At 28.7% G+C, this 21,737-nt stretch overlaps 1 protein-coding gene across 2 annotated transcripts in view; it reads right to left on the reverse strand.

Moving 5' to 3' along the window:
- Positions 1–3,959: 3,959 nt before the first annotated feature.
- LOC117174885 (protocadherin Fat 4) overlaps positions 3,960–21,737 on the reverse strand; it is a 57,834-nt gene continuing 40,056 nt past the window's right edge. The window contains exons 7-18 of one of the 2 annotated variants that reach the window (XM_033364302.1): positions 19,821–19,946; positions 19,541–19,735; positions 17,912–17,999; positions 17,673–17,782; positions 17,453–17,599; positions 17,153–17,267; positions 16,923–16,992; positions 12,578–12,688; positions 9,767–9,940; positions 9,435–9,655; positions 5,630–5,904; positions 3,960–4,171 (exon numbers count right to left, since the gene is read on the reverse strand). In XM_033364302.1, the coding sequence (XP_033220193.1) occupies positions 4,082–4,171; positions 5,630–5,904; positions 9,435–9,655; positions 9,767–9,940; positions 12,578–12,688; positions 16,923–16,992; positions 17,153–17,267; positions 17,453–17,599; positions 17,673–17,782; positions 17,912–17,999; positions 19,541–19,735; positions 19,821–19,946 (1,722 nt within the window). In that variant the 3' untranslated portion in view covers positions 3,960–4,081. Of the gene's footprint in view, positions 4,172–5,629; positions 5,905–9,434; positions 9,680–9,766; positions 9,941–12,577; positions 12,689–16,922; positions 16,993–17,152; positions 17,268–17,452; positions 17,600–17,672; positions 17,783–17,911; positions 18,000–19,540; positions 19,736–19,820; positions 19,947–21,737 lie in introns of both variants that reach the window. The other variant, XM_033364301.1, reaches the window with a different exon arrangement.

Consider the following 21,737-nt stretch of genomic DNA (forward strand, 5'->3'; position numbering starts at 1 on the left):
TCATATTTCGTCAAAAAATATGAATTTATCAAAGTAGTTGAATTTTCAGCGTATAAAAATGCATTTTAAACTAAACGGTCAAACTTTTAAACAAAAATATAAGAACTCATCCTATAAGATGTGAATTTTGAAACCAAAAAGTCGATTTTGTAAATAAATATTTAAATCCTCAGCGAAAAGGAAAATATTTTCTACAAACAAGATTATTTTTCTAACCAAGAAGATGAATTTTCCACAAAATACGTAAATTGTTTATTAAATAGTTGAATTTTCAACATTTAAAGAAGAAATTCTTAATCAAAAATGAAATAGTTAAATTTTTCGATAAAAAATTAAGTTTCTAACGAAGAAAGTGAATTTTCAACAAAAATTTGAATTTTCGACCAAAGAGTTTTTAAAAAACAAAAAATGAATTTTTAGCAAAGTAGTTCAACTTTCAACGAATTAGTTGAATTTTCAAACAAAGAAAGATCATTTTTTAAACCAAAAAGTTACATTTTTAACCAAAAAAATTAATATTTCACCAAAAAGATGAATACTCTACCGAAAAAGATGAATTTTCAACAACGGAATTCATTTTCAAAATAATTGTTGATTTTTGAAGTTAAAAAACAACTAAATGTTTACAAAAAAGTTAAACTGTAAAATATGGTTTCTCAGCATAAATCTTGTTTTTTCTTCTAAATAGGTAAGTTTTCATAAAATAGGTTAATTTTCAACCAATTAGTTTAATTTTAAACAAGTAATGGCATTTTTAACGAAAAATATGATTTAAACAAAAATTTCAGAATGAATATCTTAATTTTTTAACATATTGTTAAATTTTCAAGCTACAAAATACAAAATAGTACAAAATAGTACAAAATAGTTCAATTTTCAAATAATTTTTTTTTAAATTAGTTGAACTCTAAAACAAATGGTGGATTTTTTATAAAAAGACGAATTTTCGACAGAATAGTTCAATTTTGCTTCACTTACTGAAAAATCTCTGTTAGTAGAAAATTGAACTCTTTCATACAAAATGCATCTTTTTTGTTTAAAAATTAAACTGTTTTAGTTGAGAATTTTACTATTGTTTTGAAAATTCATATTTTTAGGTTCAATTAAACCATTTTTAAGGAAAATAAAATTTTGTTGATAGAAAAATCAACTATTGCACTATTTTTTTAAAACAAATTTTTTCGGAATGAAGATTCATCTCTCTGGTAGCATATTTGTGTATTTTATTGTGAATTTATCTTTTGGTTGAAAAATGAATTTTTTTTAAGAACATTCAATTAGTTGTTTGAAAGTTGATTCACTTTGTTGAAAAACATTTTGTTTGTTGAATAACTATTTCGTTGGTGGAAAACTACACTATTTTTTTGAAAATTATTTTTTTTTCACGGCTGTAAATCAATCTTTTTAAATGCCAATTTATAACTATTCCACTTTCTGTTATACATTGATCTTTTTTAGTTTAAACTTAGACTATTTGTTTAAAAATTAATTTTTTACTAAAAATGTATATTTCCAAGTTGAATGCTTAACTGTTCTGTAGAAAATTCGCATTTTTAGTTTGATTGAAAATTCCTCTTCTTGATTTAAAAATGAAACTATTTTAGTTGAGGATTCAACTAGTTTACAAAATCGTATTTTTTGTTTGAATTTAACTTTTTTTGAATGAAAATTAATTTTGTTTTGTAGAAATATCAATTATTACAATTTTTTTTGTATTCAATTTTTTTTGGTCGAAGGATCATCTCTTTGGTTGAAAATTGAACTATGTTTTAAATTCCTCTTGCTTTGGTTGAAAATCAATTGTTTCATCTGAAAAATTAAATTACACGTATTTCATTATTGGTGAAAGGTTTATCTTTTCCTACTGCATATTCGTAAATATTTCATTTTCAGTTAAAAATTGATTGTTCAATTAAAAAATTAAACTATTAAAAAAGTTAGAAGTTAAAAGCTCTATTATTTTGATCTAAAATATAATTATCTGGTCGGAAACTACTTTTTTGGTTATTTTCGGGTAAAAAATTCAACTAATTTGTAGAAAACTCGAATTTTTGGCTGAAAAATTTAGCAATTTATTTTATTTTTTTCTCTCTTGTATGGAATTTTTTGTTGAAAATTCATCTTCTTTCGGTGACCTTTTTTGTTTTTTTTTAAATTTTAATAATTTCTTGGTTGAAATATCAATTATTATATTTCTTATTGATAATTAATCTCTTTTGTTTGAAAATTCAACTGTATTTAAAAAAATTTCTTGGCTTGAAAGTTAAACTATTTTGTTGATAATTCAATTTTTTGCTTAACGTTTATTCTTTTTTGTTTAAGTATTCGCACATTTGGTTGAAAATTCATAATGGTAGGTTGAAAATTCAACTGATTGGTTAAAATTTATCGATTGTCTCGAAAGTTCATCCCCTCGATTAATAGTTCAACTATTTGACTGTAGCTTAATTTTTTAAACGTTTAACTATATTGTTAAAAATTCTTTTTTTTTGTTGAAAATTAATTTTTTATCTAAAAATTGAATCATACCATTTATGGTTGAAAACTGAATCCTTTTTGTTTGAAAATTTAACTATTTTGTTGTAAATTAATGTATTTTGTTTTAAATTTGTCTTTTTTTAGACTATTAATCTTCTTGATAAGAAATTTAACTACTTGGTTGAAAGTTGAACTAATTTGTTGAAAAATCACTTTGTTATTTGAAGATCTATATATTTAGTTGACCATTGAACTATTTTGTTGAAATTTTGTGTGTGTTAAAAATACATTTTTTGAATTGCAGATTTAAAACTATTTAATTTAAATTCTTAAATGGATCGTTTTTAGTTTAAAATAAGATGATTTAGTTAAAAAATAACTTTTTTTTTAATTGATATTTTCGCGTGGAAAAATTCAATTATTTTCTAAAAAAATTGTATTTTTGACTTAAAAATTCCACTGTCTTGTTGAAAATTTTTTTTTCAGGGTTGAACATTCTATTATTTTGTTAGAAAATTCAACTATTAGATTAAAAATGATATTTCTAAACGTAAATTCTACTATTTTGTAGAGATTTAAATAAATTTTTAGATTTTCTACTTGAAAAATCATCTCTTTCAGTGAAAATATATTTTTTGGTTAAAAGTATTTTTTGGTTGAATTAAAGTTTTTTCATTTTAAATCTTTTTTATTTGAAATTTCATCTCTAATATTTTTCTTTCAGAATGTATATTTTTCGTTTAAAACTGGACTATTTGGTTGAAAATCCAACTATTCGGTCAAAAATGCAACTATTTTGTTGAAAATTCTTTTCTTTTGCTTGAAAGTTCAACTAGTAAATATTTATCTGGTTCAAAAAAAAATTAATTTGTTTGTTTGTTTGTTAAAAGTTCAACTATTTGGTTGAAAATTTATAAATGAATTTATTCCCTCCTAGTTCCGTTTAAAGAGCATTTTGTCCCATTTTTTGACGGCCCCTGATAAAAAATTATTAATATTATTAATTTTTTTCACTTCTTTTGTAACAGGATAATATAATTGGCCAATTAGGCTAAATAAAAAAACTATAAACGATACAAAATATCTCATTTCGTAGAATAATCCATAACCCCGAAAATCGATCTTTGCAAATTACGTCTTAAATAGAAGGACTGCTAACTAACCCACTAACCCGATTTTCAAGAAATGTATCATCAGAACTGGAATTCCAGTAATCACTGTAGGAACTATTTCTCGTGCAAGATTGTAAATAAATTCCTAATTCCTGAAAATTTTTATTTAAACTAAAATTAACTTAATTATAATTATATTTTTAATTCTATTAATTATTTAGTTAGAATTTAGATATAATTTAATTATATTTTGGCTAATTTATTTGTTCTTATATCACTTGTTTATTAAAATAATATAAATATATAAAAAAATGGTAATTTTAGGTATTTATAGGATGTAAATTATCAGTAGATTTCGTATTCAAGGGATATTTTTTACAGTAACTGTATAGAATTTATTTATTTTTTAAACAAGTAATTTCGTACAATATTTATTCTATCGCTTATTATAGGCTTAGGTTTAAATTTTCGTAGAGGTCATAAAGTTCATTTCAAAAATACACTGTGAGATTGAGCTGTTCATTTCCGGTTTGGCTGCTTCCTGCTCGAGCTTCCGCCCCAACTTCCACACTATCTACCGTCTGAAAAATAATAAAATTGTACATATTATATTCTCATTTTTTAATATTATTGCGTCTTCATGTATATTTACTCTCCAATGGAAATGGTTACAGTACATTTATTTAACTGTTACATAAGAGAAAACTGTAAAAATTCTGTAACTGTTAGTCGAGGGGTCGACCACTCCGATATTCCTGGTACCCTCACGAAATATTTTGATTTATTTTTTCAATATTCCCAGATGTTCTCAGGACTTATTATCGATATCCCCACTACTGCCACCCTAAGCAAGCATGTTTCTCTCTTACTAGAAGTTTTCCTCAAAACTGATGATAATTCCGCATGAAACTTTTCAAGGTTAATCTATCAAAGGTTCACTTCTGCCGTGTGATCCCACTGCCCCACACTGGTTTTCCCGAAGCAGGACATTTAGTCGCTGGTCATTTAGTCGCTGGTCATTTAGTCGCTGGTCATTTAGTCGCTGGTCATTTAGTCGCTGGTCATTTAGTCGCTGATCATCTAGTCGCCGGGACATGTAGTCGCCGGGTCATATAGTCGCCGGGTCATATAGTCGCTGGGTCATATAGTCGCCGGGACATATAGTCGCCGGGACATATAGTCACCAACATGTAGTCTCCGGGACAAATAGTTGCCGGGACATATAGTGGCCAGGTGTAGCCGCAGCAATTTCAGTCGCCGAAACGTTATGTTATAAATCACAACAAAATATAACGTTAGATACCAAAAAACGTCGCCTTAAATCAAAATATTACTATTCTTGTATAAATTGAAAAAAAATCAAATGATGAAAAAATTATATTTTGAACTCCACGCAGTTTCTCCATTTAGATTTTACGAAATTTAAAAAGTTTAATTTTTGAAATTATACCCATAAAAAAATTTCTCTGTAAGCTTTTTAAATTAACATAACTTGGTTTGCGAAAAAATGGAGAGAGGTATTTGTTATTAACTTTTTTTAAATTAAAATTTAGTCACTCCATACGGAATATTTAGGAAATAATTTTTACCCAATAACTTTTAATGCTTTTAATTCTTCCCCTACCCCATTTCAACTACTTCTATTATTTTCTTCCCACCCTCCACCCAGTTCCTCTTAACCACTCCAGCTCTTTCATTTCCCCCTGTTTTCCCAACTTCACCTACTGAATATTTCCCCTCACTTCCCCCAAATTTCCTTACCTTAATTCCCCTAATTTCCCCACATTCCCTTCCCTTATTTTCCCTCACTTCTATGACTTTCGATCCCCTAATTTCCCCTCACTTCAACTAGTTTTGTTCTCTAATTTCTCCTCACTTTTCCTACTCTCCCCCCTAATTTCCTCGCACTTTTCCTCCTTGGAAAAAATAAGAGAGAAAGAATGACGGACGGATGGATGGACATATGACCGAAAGTGTAAGATTTTTTCCAATGTGTGATGGAAAGTTTCAATTGGAAATAAAATAATAAATAAAATTACCCTGTCATCGTCATCCCAGGAAAGTTTTTTCACTCTTTCGGAAATGGACCCTGTAGGCCATGTAGGTGCGAGAGAATCTGGAGGATCAGCTGAATAATTTGACGAATTGTGCGAACCAGCATCCAAATTTGCATTGGTTCTTGCACTCAGATCGTTCATATTTTGAACTAATCCACCTACATTTGGAATATTTGAGGTGGCTGATAAAACAGGTGGACTTGGGGCGGGTCCCACTTTGTGTCTATAAAGTGGCATTTGCCTTGCGGATATCACACCTGTAAAAAAATACAAATTAATCAAGTATTCATGTCGATATTCCAACACTTATTAGAAAACAATACATAAACAAATGTTCATTGAACAAGTGAAAATACGACAAATAAAAGAAATTAAAATGTTTTGAATAGAGGACAGTGGTCCTAAGTCGGCACCGTTTCTTAGAGATGGTGCGCGCGTCGGATTAACCATTTTGTCGTATCACATGACAGTAAACATGGTCGTAATTTATTCTGACCATTGTAACTTTAGTGTTCGCTTGACAGTGTGAGCTTGGTTTAAATTTTTAGTGGAAACAGATTTCCATTTTCTTCCACAACGACAAATATGTACGAACCCCAAGGTTTCAAGCCCAAGTCCGGTTAGTTCCAGTTTCGTTGATCTCTCCGTGATAGAAAGACGAGAGAATCGAGTTGGTGCGAATCAGCACCTGTGTACCTTTTACGTGTGGTAAAGTGTTGCGAGCTGCAATTTCTAAATATTGTTCTCAAGTAAAGGAGTTTCATTCGTTTGTTGAATTTAAGTATGTTTATGTACATTTATTTGTTATTTATCAATTTTTCATGATATTTTCCAATAAATTAGGCAAAAATGTGATTTTTTCCATTTGATGCATGGGAATGAAGTAGAATAGAGTGTAAAGTAGCAAGAATCAATGTGCATCGAATGCCAAAAATGTCGTAAATAGTAAGCATTTCTTGTTGAAAAAATTTGGGAGAAATTCTAAATAGAAATATTTTCATGTAATTGTTGCATTACTTTCATGTCCCTTCCTTCATAACTGTAAATCATGCATTTGAAAATACCCCAAATTTGACCTACCGGGAAAAACACTAGATTAAAATTCTCGGCATAAACAATATTTTTTCATGATTGTCTATTCCTTCATCTACAAAATCCCGAAAATTTTAATTAATTTGAATAAAATGCGAAGAAATGGCGATTTTTTTTCAAAAAAGTGATTTTCCAAAAACGCCGCTTTATTTATAACAAATTATTATGGGAAAAATTAATGATTATACAAATTTCTATAAAACCATTAGAATCAGCAGGAAAATTTACACAAAAAACATGTGTTTAACATTTTTCTAGTCTCAATTTTTGTTTTTATATTCGAAGTTGAAAATGCAAAAGCCAGATTCGCACCAGTGTACCTTTAGTAGGGAACAGAATGGAGTGTAACGTTTGGGGGTTAAGAAGCAGCTAACGGTGTGTAATGATGAAAAGTTTAATTGATTTCTGTATTATGTGTGCTTTCGCCTGATAAGGTAGATTTTACATTTGAATTTGTTTTCAGTGTTTAAGAGCCAACTTAGGACTACCGTTTTGAGAAATAGAAGAAATCGAGCTCTTGATTTTGCGCTGAATTTTGATTGCAAATACCACTCGACACTGCTTTGAACGACATAGAATAGTAGATAAAGGATCTTAATACCTGACCAAAGACAATAAAGCGCCATTAAACTCCGTTTACCATCTGTTTTCGACAAAAACTCTTACTGTGCCGACTTAGGACCACTAGAGTTCGAAAGGAGCTAACTTGTGCCAGGAATGCCAAGAACTTACCGATAAGTTACCGGTAAGTTCTCAATCGATTTTATTTTGGAGAATTCATGAGAATTAAGGTTTTTCATCGAAACAAATATAAACTTTTGTGCCCAAATTGTTCTCAACGCGCCTATGTTGAGTTTTAATAACTGACGGAATATTTTACAAATATTTTTTAATTGTGATACTATTCGCCTTACAATGCGTGATTTGTAAAACTCATAATTTAAAAATTATCCATCTTGGTATTTAATTTTTGGGCTTACATTTTTAATTTAAAGAAATTCAAAATGCAGACTTGGAGAAAACTTTGAATAAAAATATTTATAACTTAATATTTATTATTTATTGAAATATTTAGAAAATCTGAAAAAATTTCAAAAATAATTAGAAATTTGAAAACATTTAAAACTTCCAGATGTTTCAAAATCTGAAAATAAAATTTTAAAGATTTTAAATGGTGTTTTAAACTATTTGAAATGAAAATAATTTAACTTCTAATTCGTGAAGTGTTCAGTTAAAAGAAAAATTTAATTTTTAATTTTCAAGGTTTCCAGCTCAAAATTTCTTAAAATAATAAAATTTTGGAAATTATTGAACATTGGAATACAAACTTTTAAAATTAAAAAACTTTTAAACTTCAATTTAGAAAGCTTAAGATTCAAATATTTTACTTTAAATGCTTTAAATTGTAGTTTATTTGTTAATACTTCAAATTGAAAATTTTTCAGCTTTAGAGTTCGATTTTTTAAATTCTATTCACGGAGAAAAATGTTTGCGAAATCAGTACTTTGATCAAGTTTGATTTTCGAGCACAAAAATGTTCACGTTCATAATTACATTATAAAACAAAAATGACAAGAATACAAACAAACAGTTTTGTTTAGACTAAAGTGCAACAGAAATTATTCACACAGCCCTGATTATTAATGGTTTAGAATCCCGATATAGTACGAAGGCCACAGAGGGTACAATAAAATTCTATTCTGAAAATATGGAGTTTACTGTGTATAAAACTACAAAATAATTTTAACTCTTAATTTTTATTACTGCAGTGAAACTCTTCACGCCTGCGTGCTCGCCTGAGTGACAACCACAGACCCCGCGCATCCCGCACATCTCCTGTTACATCAACCTGCGGCGTGGCGTCAATTCTCGGAAGGGCTATAGAAGGGAGGGCTATTGAAGGGTTGCACTGTATTTAGATTTAGGTTGATTGAATGTAAATGTTATTTTACAAGAACAAAAATAAATAGAAGTGGAATGTTCTCGTTATTTCCAGTAAATTCTCGATAAATTCTCGCATTCTCCGTAAAGTTCGATAACTCACTCCGTTACCTCCTTTAAATTTAAGTTAACGAATGTTTTCTAACTCTAAGGACCGCTCTCGCCTACAAAAATATGTATTATTCTGTGTTCAAGCAAATACCTTTATTTATAATCCTTGTGAGAACTGCAAAATTTGATTATTAAAAGAAAATTCAAACAGCTTTTAATAAATATTACATAGAAATTTAAGTGAAAACGGAATTGCTTAAATTAAAAATTATGTTGATATGAATGGCTAAAATCGAGGGGTAAAAAGGATCGCAAAATTTGCATTTTGATAGCCGTAAATTTTAAGGCCAAAAGAAATTTCTAAGCAGCTGTTTTCGGAACTAAGCAATTTTTAATTATACTTAAAATCGAATACATTTAAATTTATACGAATTGTAAATTTAAGTTTAAAATATTTTAAAATTGGCAATTACATTTTTTTTAAATAGAATAGGCTTTTAATTATTCAAAGATGAAATATTTACAAAAAAAAAGGAAAAGAATTTTAAAATGGTTTGTTAAAAATAAATGATTTCGACTTTTACGTTAAAATATTTCCAACTTTAGTAAAGAAATAATAAATAATATAAAGTAAAAAATTATTACTAATTGCATGACCCTGAAGAAAAATAATTAAAAAAATTAAATAAAAGATTGTACTAACTTTTAATTGTCGAATTGTAAGGATTTTCATTATCCTCTCCAAAAACAGGATTGTCTATATCGTTGTTTTCATGATGATCATCTGTATTATTGTCCAAAGTGTCATGTAGGACACTGGCTCCCAAAATTTGAGGGTTTGGACTCAAAGCAGAAGGAACTGGGGATTTTTCCCTATATCCGGTTCCCATAGAACTCACAGATCCACCTCCTTTTGGCCTCTTACTGCAAATGAATATTTTGTTCGGGCTATTTTAGTAATTAAAAGAAAAAGTCTGATAAGGAGTTAAAAACTAAAAAATAAACTAAAAAAATTATTTAAAAAGAATTACTTACTTCTTGTAAATGTACATTATGAGAATTAGTATAACTACACCAAGTAGTCCCAAAACTCCCCCAAAAACTGCTACCAAAAGGACACTACTGCCCAACCAAGCAGGGGCAGCTCTTGCTGCAATTGGTATTGAACCAGCATTTGGTAGATGAACAATCACGGGAATCATACTTGATCTTGAAAAAAGGGAAAAACAATTATTGATGAGAACATTTTTGAAATATAATAATTGGTATTTGATAATTGGGCGAGGAGAAAACAACTCCTAAAAATGCAGTCCATTGAAGTTGAATTACTCTAGAATTAAGATTACTCTCGATTAGACATTCAACAGAATAAATGAACTTTAAACTAAATAGGTGAAGTTTCAGTCGAGAAGAATAATTTTCCACCGAAAAAATACAAATTTTAAATAAAATATTTGAATTTTAAATAAAGTGGTTGCATTTTTAACTAAAAAAATCAATTTTCAACAATAGAGTTGAATTTTAAACTAAAAAAGATAAATTTTCAAACCTGCTGATGAATTTTCAACTAAAAAGTTATATTTTCCACTAAACTATCTTATTTGTCACGAAACAAAACGAGTATCCAGAAAACTGTTATATTTTAAACAAAGAAGATGATTTTTCAATTAAAATGAAGAATCTTGATGAAAAAATAAATTTTCTGCAAAGTTGAATAATTTTGAATTAAAAGAGAAGTTATCACTAAAAAGCGTAACAATTGACGGTTTAAACACAAAGGAATTAAATTTTTAATCAAATACAGTTTAATTGTTTAATTTTTAACCAATAAAGATTTTCCGGTCAGTAAAGAAACAAGTAGTCCTAAAAAAAGGTTGAATTTTCAACCAAAAGAATTGAAATTGATAACCAAAAAGAAGATTTTTCAATAATATAAATGATTTTTTAACTACAATAGATCAATTTTCAAGTAAAAATAAAATATTCACATTTTCAGTTAAAACTATTATCTTAGAAAAAAAGAATTTTCAAAGAAAGTGTTAAATTTTTCACCCAAGAAATACGTTTTTGAACAATTATATCAATTTTCTACAGAAAAATTCGAATTTTTACCAAGTAGTTTTATTTAAACTAAAAAAGCTAAATTTTCAACAAAAAATGGAATAGTAACATTTCAAGTGCAAAATTAATTTTTCCGCAAAAAAACAAACTAATTTCCATCAAAATTCTTCAATTTTAAGCCAAAGAGATAAGTTTTCAATCAAAATAATGCACCTCCATCCAAAAAAGGAATTCTGAACAAGGAAGTTCAAATTTTAACCAAGTAGTTGATCTTTTGAACAAGAAGACTCATTTTCTACCAAAAAAGACAAATTTTAAACAAAATACATAAATATTTAAAAAAATATATACATACATTTTCAACTAAAGATATGTATTTTCAACTACGAAAGACAAATTTTGACCAGAACTAAAAAAGTAAAATCGCAGGTTAAAAAAATGAATTTGTAATAAAAAAGAGCAATTTTCAAGAAAATAGTTGAATTTTTAACCAAAAAAATTGATTTTCAAACAAGAAAATTAATTTTCTGCAAAAAAACACAAAAAACAACGAAATTTCAATAAAATACCAAATTTTCAACGACGAAAGAAACTTTTTCACAAAAAATAAAATAGTTAAATTTTTAGTTAAAAAAATTAATTTTGAACAAAAGAAAGCGGATTATTAAGAAAATAGATAAATTTTCCAACAAAAAATATGAATTTTCAAGCAAGAAGATTAATTTTCTAAAAAAAATTAAATTTCAACAAAATACCTGAATTTTGAACTAAGAAGTACAAACTTTCACTGAAAATAAAATAGTTGAATTTTCAGTTAAAAATAACATAAATTTTAACCATACAAAGAAGTTTTAAGAAAATGATTAAGTTTTCCACCAAACCCATTTTAACTGAAATTAAGAATCTTCAATCAGAAAAACCAGTTAAAAAATTCGTTTTGAACCAAAAAACTGACACTTCACAATTTCGTTAAATTTTTTACCGAAGTAGTTGAATTTTTAACACAAACCCACGAATTTTCAACGAAAGAGAGTTATTTCGGACAGAAAAATACGACTTTTTAACCAAATATATAGATAAAAAGATTAATTTTGTATAAAAAATATGAAACTTAAATTTTCAGATAAGAAAGTGAATTTTTAAGCAATTTGTTTTTTTTTTAATTATACTTGAAAACTATTCGGATCACCTGTGTAAATTACTCTGAATTCTCTGGATTAATATGAATTACCAGCGGATTACCCTGGGTTAAAAGTGGATTTCTTGGATTACCTTAAACATTCCTAATTTTCTAGATTACACGTGGATTACCGCGGATTACAAGTGGATTACCACAGATTACAAGTAGATTATTTCGAATTATTTGAATCAACAAGAATTACAAGTGGAGTTCGCCTGATTACACTGGATTGCGCTGATTCCACGAATTACCAGTATGAAAAATCGAGGGATCCGTCGGATTATCAGAGTTGTTTCCCCCTTGTTTAGAAGAATAAGAAATAAATTTATTTTAAATGAAACCTAATCCAAATAATTATTTAATCAATAAGGTATATCTACACATTTTTTTATAAGACATGCCCGATTTCAGCCCTATTCAAAGCCTGTGTAGTGAGGCTAAAGTTCTACTTTTCAGTCCCTAGGGAGTGAAAAGTACTTTTCACTACCTAAGGAGTAAAAAGTGGTTTCAGTGATGAAAAAAGAAAATTATCAAGCGATTATTTTGTCGCGTTAAGACACTAATAATAAAATCAACAAAAAAAGTTTACTAAAGCAAATTAATACCTTGGTGGTTTTCCAGTATCAGAAGCAATAGCAACTAGGCGAGCAAGAGTTCCATTAAACGAACCTGGACTTCTGAGTATCAGTTCACCATTATCTCGTATTTCGAATGACCTGTAATATTTTTTTTAAATTAGGGATAGAATGCACGCAAAACAAATTTTATAAGATAATTCCATTTTTTCTTGGATTTGGAACAAACTTTGTAACTTTTCTTCAGTGAAAAAGTAATGTTTTAACAAGGCTCACGCGGGCATTTTTAAGTAGAAAAGGTATTATTTTCTAAGACGCGTTTAAAAAAGAAGTGTTAAATTATCCTGCGATATTATTATCCTAATATCTTTTTTCGTAAAAATGAGTTTTTCTGATTCAAAGAATATTTTGTGCAAATGGAAAAGAAGTGTTTTAGTGAGACTCGTTAACGAATTTTTAAGGAGAAGAAGTAATATATTGTGAGACGAGTTTTAAAAAAGTGCCCAATTATTCTGTATAAGAGTATAATATAAATATCCGGTTTTCTAATTCAGAAAATATCTGTGCTAGTGGAAAAGGCGTGTTTTAGTCTGACTCAACGAGGAATTTCCCAATTGAAATGGTACGATTGTTTAAAACAAATTTTCTGAAAAAAATGGCTTAATTATTCCAAAAGACGATAATCCTTATATTCAAATATGCAAAAATAAGGTTTTCTGCCTCAGGAAATATCTGTGTAACTGAAAAAAGAGTGTATTAGTCAGACGTAGAAGAGAAATTGCTTTTAGTTTAAAATCTACTTTCTGAGAGGAAGGCTTTTTTCCTGAATCGTTTAGATTAGTCTTAGAAACAGGATTTCGTTGCCTGTTAAATCGTTAATAAAGTTTTTAAATCTCCTTCCTATTTGATCTCTTTTTTATCCTATCCTGTCCTTCCCCCTCCTATCATATTATATCATATTTCACTCTGTCCTATTTTATCCTATATTATCCTATCCTATAGCAACCTACCCTACTCTATCATATCCTTCGTTATCCTGTCCTACCCCAAATTATCCTATTCTATCCAATCTTACGCTAATCTACCATAATATACCACACATCCTGGCCTAACATGTTAGAATTATTAAAGGAATTGCTTTTAGTTAAAAATCTACTTTTCTGAGGCAAACGCTATCCTATTCTATCCTACCCTAAATTATCCTATCATACCCTTCGTACTCTTCGTTATCCTATCCTAACTTATCCCGCCCTACGCTATCCCACACTAAATTTTCCTATACTTTTCTATCATATCCAACCCTATCCTACCCTACATTATCCTATCCTATTCTATCTTGCCAAACTTAGAAGAGGAATTGCTTTCAGTTTGAAATCTACTTTTCTGAGTGGCAGGTTGTTTTCCCGTATCGTTTAGATTCATTTTAGAATATAATAATGTCGCCTTGAAAAAAGTATTTCACAGCCTATTAAGTCGTTAATACTATCCTATCCTACCTTACCCCAACCTTCCCTATATTATATTATCTTATCCTATTCTACCCTTTTCTTTTCTACCCTTTCCTATTCCACCTACCCTACACTATCATAACCTTCGTTACCCTATCCTATCTTATTCTACCATACAGTATCATATAATTTCTTATCCTATCCCATCCTATCATGTCAGAATTAGAAGAGGAAATGCTTTCAGTTGAAAATCTACTTTTCTGAGGTGTAGGCTATTCTATCCTTTCCTATCTTATCCTACACTATTTTACTCCACACTACCCTAACATACCCTAAATTGTCCTATATTATACGACCCTACATTATCCTATACTATTCAATCCTGTCATGACAGATCTGATTTCGTAAGTAAAATAATTAGAGAAACAAGGCGGTAGGCGCCTATAGAAAAGAACTTCGTTTTCTATTAAAACGTTACTAAAGAATTCCAATCTCCTGCCTCCCTCTTTGACTCTCTTTCCATCTCATTTATTTTTCTATTCTATCCTATCATATTATATCCTATCCCACTCTATCTTATCTTACCCTAGTCTATCATATGCTACATTATCCTATATCACGCTACCCTACCCCACCAGAACCTACATTATCCTATCCGATCCTATTTCACCCTAACCTATTCTACCCTAAATTCTACTATCCTGACACATCCTACCCGGTCATATCCTATATTACCCTATCCTATCATACTTTATATCGTACTATATCATCCTGTCCTATTCTATCAAATCCCATTCTACCGTACGAATGGAGGAAATTTTCTAAAGGTTCATTTCAGGGTTCAGGTGCACTGAAGAGAGATGATGGGATTAGAAGAACGGGGGAGGTAGATGGAGAGGAGCTGAATGACGAGGAGATAGAGAAGCAGATGAGGAAGTTGAAAAAATCTAAGGCAGCAGGGCTGCACGGGGTAGAGAATGAAGCGTGGCTGTCTGGCAAACAGAAGGTAAGAGAGAGAGAGAGAGAGGCTGAAGGGAGTAGTGAAAAAGGTATAGAAGGGGAAGGGATTCCCAAGAGAATAGAGGGAGGGGTTGATCGTACCCCTGTATAAGAAAGGGGATAGGGAGAGGCAGGAAAATTATAGAGGAATGACGCTAATGAATAAGACGTACAAAATATATGCGATGGTGTTGGCAGATAGGCTGCGGAAGGATGTTGAGGGAAAAAGAATATTGACGGAGACGCAGGCGGGATTTAGGGAGGGAAGGAGTACTATCCAAAAAGGGTGCCAAAGTGTACGTGTTTTTTGTAGATCTAAAAGGCGCCTGCTCGAGAGGGTAACGGAAGTATATGAGGAGATGAAAGATAGGGTGAGAGGAGGGGAGGAAATCTTTGAGCGTCTTTGGATGGATAGGGGGTTGAGACAAGTGTGCCCGCTTAGCCCAATCCTTTTTGAAATTTTAATCGAGGATATGGAAAGGAAGCTAGCGGCCGGAGTGGTAGGAGGAGTAAGGGTAGGAGGAATCAGTATATGGTCAATTCATATATGCAGTTGACATATTGCTGCTAGCAAAGAGCGAAGAGGCTTTAAAGGAGATGATGAAAAGGTTGAGAAAATACTTGAACAAAAATAGGTTAGAGTTAAATGCGGACAAGTCTAAGGTAATGGTGTTCAGTGAAGAAGGTGGAAGAGATAAGGGAGGTGAGTGGAAGTGGTAGGAAAAGCGGTATAGGAGGTGAAAGAGTTTGTTTACCTGAGCTTCCTGTTTCATAGGAATGGGGGACTGGAGGGTTATATAAAAAAGAGGGTGAGAAGAGCAAATGTGGTGATGAGGGAGGTGTGGGGGCTTGAGAAGAGGTTGTTTGCAGATGATTTTGTAAGGAGAATGAAATTTTTTGATTCGCTAGTGATGGGTGTCTTATTTTATGGAGTGGAGGTGTGGGGTTGGAAGGTAAGTGAGAAGGTAAATAGGATACTATCCTATTCCATCATACCCTACCATATCCTAACCCACATTATTCTATCCTATCATATCCGGCCTTATCCTATCCTATCCTATCCCACCCTACCATACCCTGCCCTACCATTAATCATTATATCCAATCATATCTTAGCCTACCTTACTATATAAAATCCTAAACCATCCTACATTATCCTCTCCTATCCCACCTTATCCTACCCTACATTATTCTACCTTATCATAGCCGGTTTTATCCCATCCTATCTCACCCTACCCTATACTACCATATACTATTCTTTCCTAATCTAACTTATTCTAACCCACATTCTCCTATCTTATCCTATCCCACCCAATCCTACCCTAAATTATCCTATTCTATCCAATCCTACATCATCCTATCCTATCATATCCAATTTTATCCTAAACTATGCCACCCTACCCTATCTAAATCTACATCATCCTATCCAATCCTATCCTATCCTATACTATGCGACACTACCCTACCTAAAATTGAGATAACCAATATAATTTTCTATTTTATAATTTCCTTTTTTAAATATCAGTGGCTGAAAAATATAAAAAGTAAGACAAATTTGGAAATTTTTTATTTTTAGATCACTATACTGGAAGCTCTTATTTTGGTCTGACTTCCTCTGGTTATGGCTCAAATTAAGGCTCTTAGTATGTAGACTTAGGATAAGAAACTAAATTTGTTACATTACAGTTTTTAAAAATATAATTGGTTTTGGGTAAATTGGGGTAAAGTCCGCTAAAGGACGGGGTAAAGTTGGTTAGGTTCGGGATAAATTCGGCTAATGACTTCCTCTCCCTTCCTACGTAAGCTAAAAAGAACCTTTTAGAAAATATTGAAAAATTTCAATTCAAACATGGAAAGATTTTTTAAAGAATTAAAAATTTAATGAAATAAAAAATTAATTCAACTAATTACAAAATTAATATTTTTACCTTGCATCTGGACCTCTCAAAGCCAGTGAAACTCGATCTCCTCTATCTCCATCTGCAGCTTCTAATCTTCCTAAAAAATAAATTTTACTAATGTTTAATAGCTTAATAATGAATACTTAAGTTAACATAAACTGTAAATAACAGAATTTAAGTGCGTCATTTGTAATTAAATTAAACTTTAGTTATTGCGATGAATTAAAAATATAACTTCATTCGAAATATTAACATACCAACTATGGAGCCTTCCCTCATAGTTCGAGCGTGAAATTCATATCTGGGGTGACGAAATCTTGGTTCCCATTCATTCACATCTTCAATAGATATATTTACTCTAGCTGTATCATTCTGAAAAAAATCACAAATTAATAGTAAACAAATGAATAAAATTATCGAGAATAAATTTTTATATTTGTTGATCATTATTTATTAGAAAAGCTAGAATTTTTATTTAAAAATACTAACAATAATTAAATTAAATTGTTGCAATATTATTTGTTATAATTTATAGATCAAAATAATTCGTAACTTACATGATGCCCATCAGTAACATGAACCAAGAAACTATGTTGAATTCTCTTTTCATAATCCAATGTTCCTTTCAGAATTAATTCGCCAGAATTAGTCACTGAAAACCTTTCCAAATCTTCCACTGCACCAACGAGCCAAAACCTTAAATTCTGTTAAAAAAATACTCTTCATCATTTTTCCCCTTTCAAGCAAAAATATTTCATATCAATTTTTTTTACTTACAGAATCGACTTTATTTACGCCGGCAGTGAGAATTACACTTCCAGGTGGGGTATTTTCTGGCACACTGGCCTGATAGTCTTTCAACACGAACCTCACAGGAAGGCGTCCTCCTTATTTAAAAAAATTATACTTGTTACAGGTAATCAATCCTTTACATTTCAAGAATATTTTTATGCCTAATTTTTAAGTTGTTATTCGATTTGTATGGGAATTTTTTTTAAATTAATAATTATATTAACCTGCAGTGGGACCAGGGCCATATCCTCCCTCTCGAGAAACAATCACAGTTGCTAAAGCGTATCTGTCGGGATTGTCAACTTGTGTTGCCTGTTAAATTTAAATAATTAGATTAATACACAACAAGTAATGCAATCTAAAAATTTTCACATTTCTTCAATCTTTTTGTACTTTAATAAGTTAATTCTTTTTTACTTCACAAAAATCAATCTTATAAAAATTCAAATTTTTTGAATTGGAATAAGAACACTTTTAGGAGTTAAAAAATGAATTGACATTCATAATTTAATTGTTAAAAATTAAATATATTTTATTTTAAAGTAGAAAAAAATTCAATAACTATAAATGTAAAGCATGTTTTTCAATTAATAAAAAAATACCATAAGTTACAACACCAGCGGAATTTTTATAATATTAACAAGAAATTCTTTTTCTCATAATAGCAAAAGAGTATATAAAATTCTGTGACTCATGATAATAACTATTTCATGATAATAAACATTTGTAAATAATAAAGAAAACTATCATATTTTCGGTTTGAAAATAGAAATCTTTTGTAGAAAATTCGTCTCTTTGGAAAATATGAATTCTTTTTTTGTTAAAAATACAACTGGTTGAAAATGATATGTTTTTGTTTGAAGATTTAAACTATTGGTTTGAAAACTAACTTTTTTGTTGAAAATGTGTATTTTTGGGTGTAAAATTAAAACGTTTAGTACAAAATGCGTCTAGTTTGGAAAATATGATTATTTTTCTTTACTTAAAAATACAACTAGTTGAAAATAATTCTTTTTTGTTTCAAAATTAAATTATTGGTTTGAAAATTAACTTCTTTCTTAAAAATTCATGTTTTCGGATTAAAAATTAAACTTCTTTTTTAGATAATCTGTCTCCTTTAGAAAATATGAATTATTTTTCTGGTTAGAAATACAAATAGTTGATAATAAATCGTGTTTGTTTGAAAATTAAACTGTTGGTTTGAAATTTAACTTTTTTAGTAAAAATCCATATTTTCGAGTTAAAAATTAAACTGTTTTAGAGAAAATTCGTCTCTTTTCGAAAATATGAATTCTTTATGGTGAAAGTTACAACTGGTTTAAAATTATTCTTTTTTGTTTGAAAATTTAATTACTGTTTTGAAATTAAGTCTTTGGTTGAAAATTAATATTTGTGGTTTAAATAATTAATTATTAATAATAATAAATAAGTACTCTGTAAATAATAATAGAAATAAGTAATAACAAATTAACCTATTTTGTGGAAACTTAGTTTTTTTGGTCAATTTTAATTGTTTTTGATTTTAAAAAGTATCCGAACTTTTCTAAACCCTTGTTAAATCTTCTCAAGAATTTTGGTAAATTTATATTCATATAATTCTAAAAACAAATAACCAAAAAACCTAAAAAAGTTATTCAAAATATTCAGTTTTTATTCAAAAATTGTTTTTGCGCGATTGATGATGCCAGTGGACTAAATATGACGCCTAGCAATGGACAAGATTTTGCAAATGATAGCAGTTTTTTAAATAGAAATAATAAGAATGAATATAATAAAATTGAAAATTAAAAAAAAATATAATAAAAAATATAATTTCTAAAAAATTAAAGAATATTTATATAAATTATTTTTACCTTAATAACTATAGTGGTTGGAGCAACAAGCTCATGGTCTTGTAATGGTTTAGTCACGATGAGATCTGCAGTTTCGGGATTCAAGGTGAGGAATGATAAAATTCCACCTTGAACCGAATACCGAACAGGTGCACTAATGCCCACGTCCTGGTCTATAGCCTTAATTGGTGCTGGATCTACCCTCAATATTTTCCTCTACAAAATACATCTGCTCTTAAAATCGATTTCCGGAGAAAATTAATTTTTTTCAAATATTTGAAATTCCTACTTGAAAACTCACAGTCGTTATTTGCTGCGGAACAGTGACTCTGTACTCATCGTTCAAGAACGCTGGATTCTGGTCATCCGCATCCACGACATTTACGTAAAGTGTTGTCGTTGAAGACTGTGGTGGATTTCCCTGATCCTATTTTTTTATAAAAAGAGAAATATTTAAATTATCTTATAAATTTATTAATTTAGAGGCAATTAAAAAAATTTGGTTATCAAATAATGTTATAAACTTATTTAAGAAATAATTATTTTTTAAATCTTATTTTTATAGATATGTATTTGTTTATTATTAAAGATTAGGAATTCGTTGCATCATCAGTTTGATAAATCAAAATTTCTAGAGAATTCATTTTATTTGATGATATAATTTATTTCTGAATGTTTCTAAACATTATTTATAAAATAGAACATTTTAATTGTGCATTTTTTTAAAATATTGATAAATAATTCTGTTCTCAAAATTTAATACCACTCTATGATTTGTAAACTTTTCCACACTTTTAAAGAGATGAGAAAAGCGAAATTATGGAAAACTTATATTGTTTTAAATTTTATTAAAACTTAAATTTTAAGGCACTTTTTGAACTCTTGCAAGATTTAAAAAAAGTCAGAATAACTTCGAATTATTTAAAAATATATTTCAAAGTTTTAGAAGTTTAGAAAAGATTCTAAAAGAATAAAAAGTTAAAAATATTTCAAATTTTGTTAAAAATATAGATTAATTTTTAAAATAAAAAATAATTTTAATTATTTTAAAACATTTCAAATTGTTTTATAAAATTTTGGGAAAGAATTTAGAAGACTGTACAAAATTTTGATTTTTGCAACATTAAATTTTTAATAAAAACTACTAATAAGTTTAAAAGAGCTATCAGAAGTTTTAAAAAGATACAATAAGAATTTATAACCAAAAATGATTGCAACAAATTTAAAACAAAATGTAAATTTTTGAAAGTTTGAAACAAGAAATTATGAAGCTTTTTAGGAATTTTGAAAGGTTTCAGAAGAGGACAAGATTTTTCTTAAGATTTCTGAGATTCATTAAAATTAATTTATTATTTTACAACATTTATTTTAATACATTTTTGAAAAATATTTCCGGAATGCTTAAAAATATTTCTAAAAGTGTCAAAAAAGTATCTTAGTGATTTTAAATCCATTCCTTAAATTCGGCGTAACTTGTTCAAATATTTAGAAAAAATTGGAATCACTTAAAAAAAATTTTTTTTGCAAAAATTTTAAACATTTGAAATTTGAAATGATTAAAAAAAGGTGACTTTTAATGATTTCGAAATGTAATTTTAAGTTTTTCTGCAGATTTTTAAAGGTTTCTAGATTACAAAATTAATTTTAAGAGAATATTATTAAAAATGTTAAGAAATTACGAAGATTTCCAAAATTTTCAAAAACAAATCTTAAAGATTTTATGACAATTTGAAAGATAACCCGACTTAATTAAAAAGATATTCATAAATGTCGGAAGTTTTGAAGAGATTAAAAATATATTTTTGGTTGAAAATTCATATTTTCTTGTTCAAAATTTAACTACTTGGTTAAAAGTTAAACTACTTTTCTGCAAAGTCATTTTTTTGTTGTGAAATAATTATTATTTTAGTTGAAAATTCCTATTTTTTAGTAGAAAATTGATTTTTTTATTAAAAATTCAGGTATGTGGTTTTAAAGTCAAATATTTGTTTGAAAATTTGAATTAGAATTCTAAAGATTTATTTCTAAAATATTAAATTTGAATTGTAAATTATTGTATAATGATAAAGAGAACCATTCCGTTCTTAATTTTTTAAACAAATTGTTTACAACTGATAAAAGAATTCTATTCATAAACCCTTGAGCATATTAAATAAATTTATTTATCTCAAAATGTAGAATATTTTAATTTACAATGAGAATACCTTGTCGGTACCGG

This window comes from Belonocnema kinseyi, chromosome 6, assembly GCF_010883055.1.
Source record: "Belonocnema kinseyi isolate 2016_QV_RU_SX_M_011 chromosome 6, B_treatae_v1, whole genome shotgun sequence".
Taxonomy (NCBI): Eukaryota; Metazoa; Arthropoda; class Insecta; order Hymenoptera; family Cynipidae; genus Belonocnema; species Belonocnema kinseyi.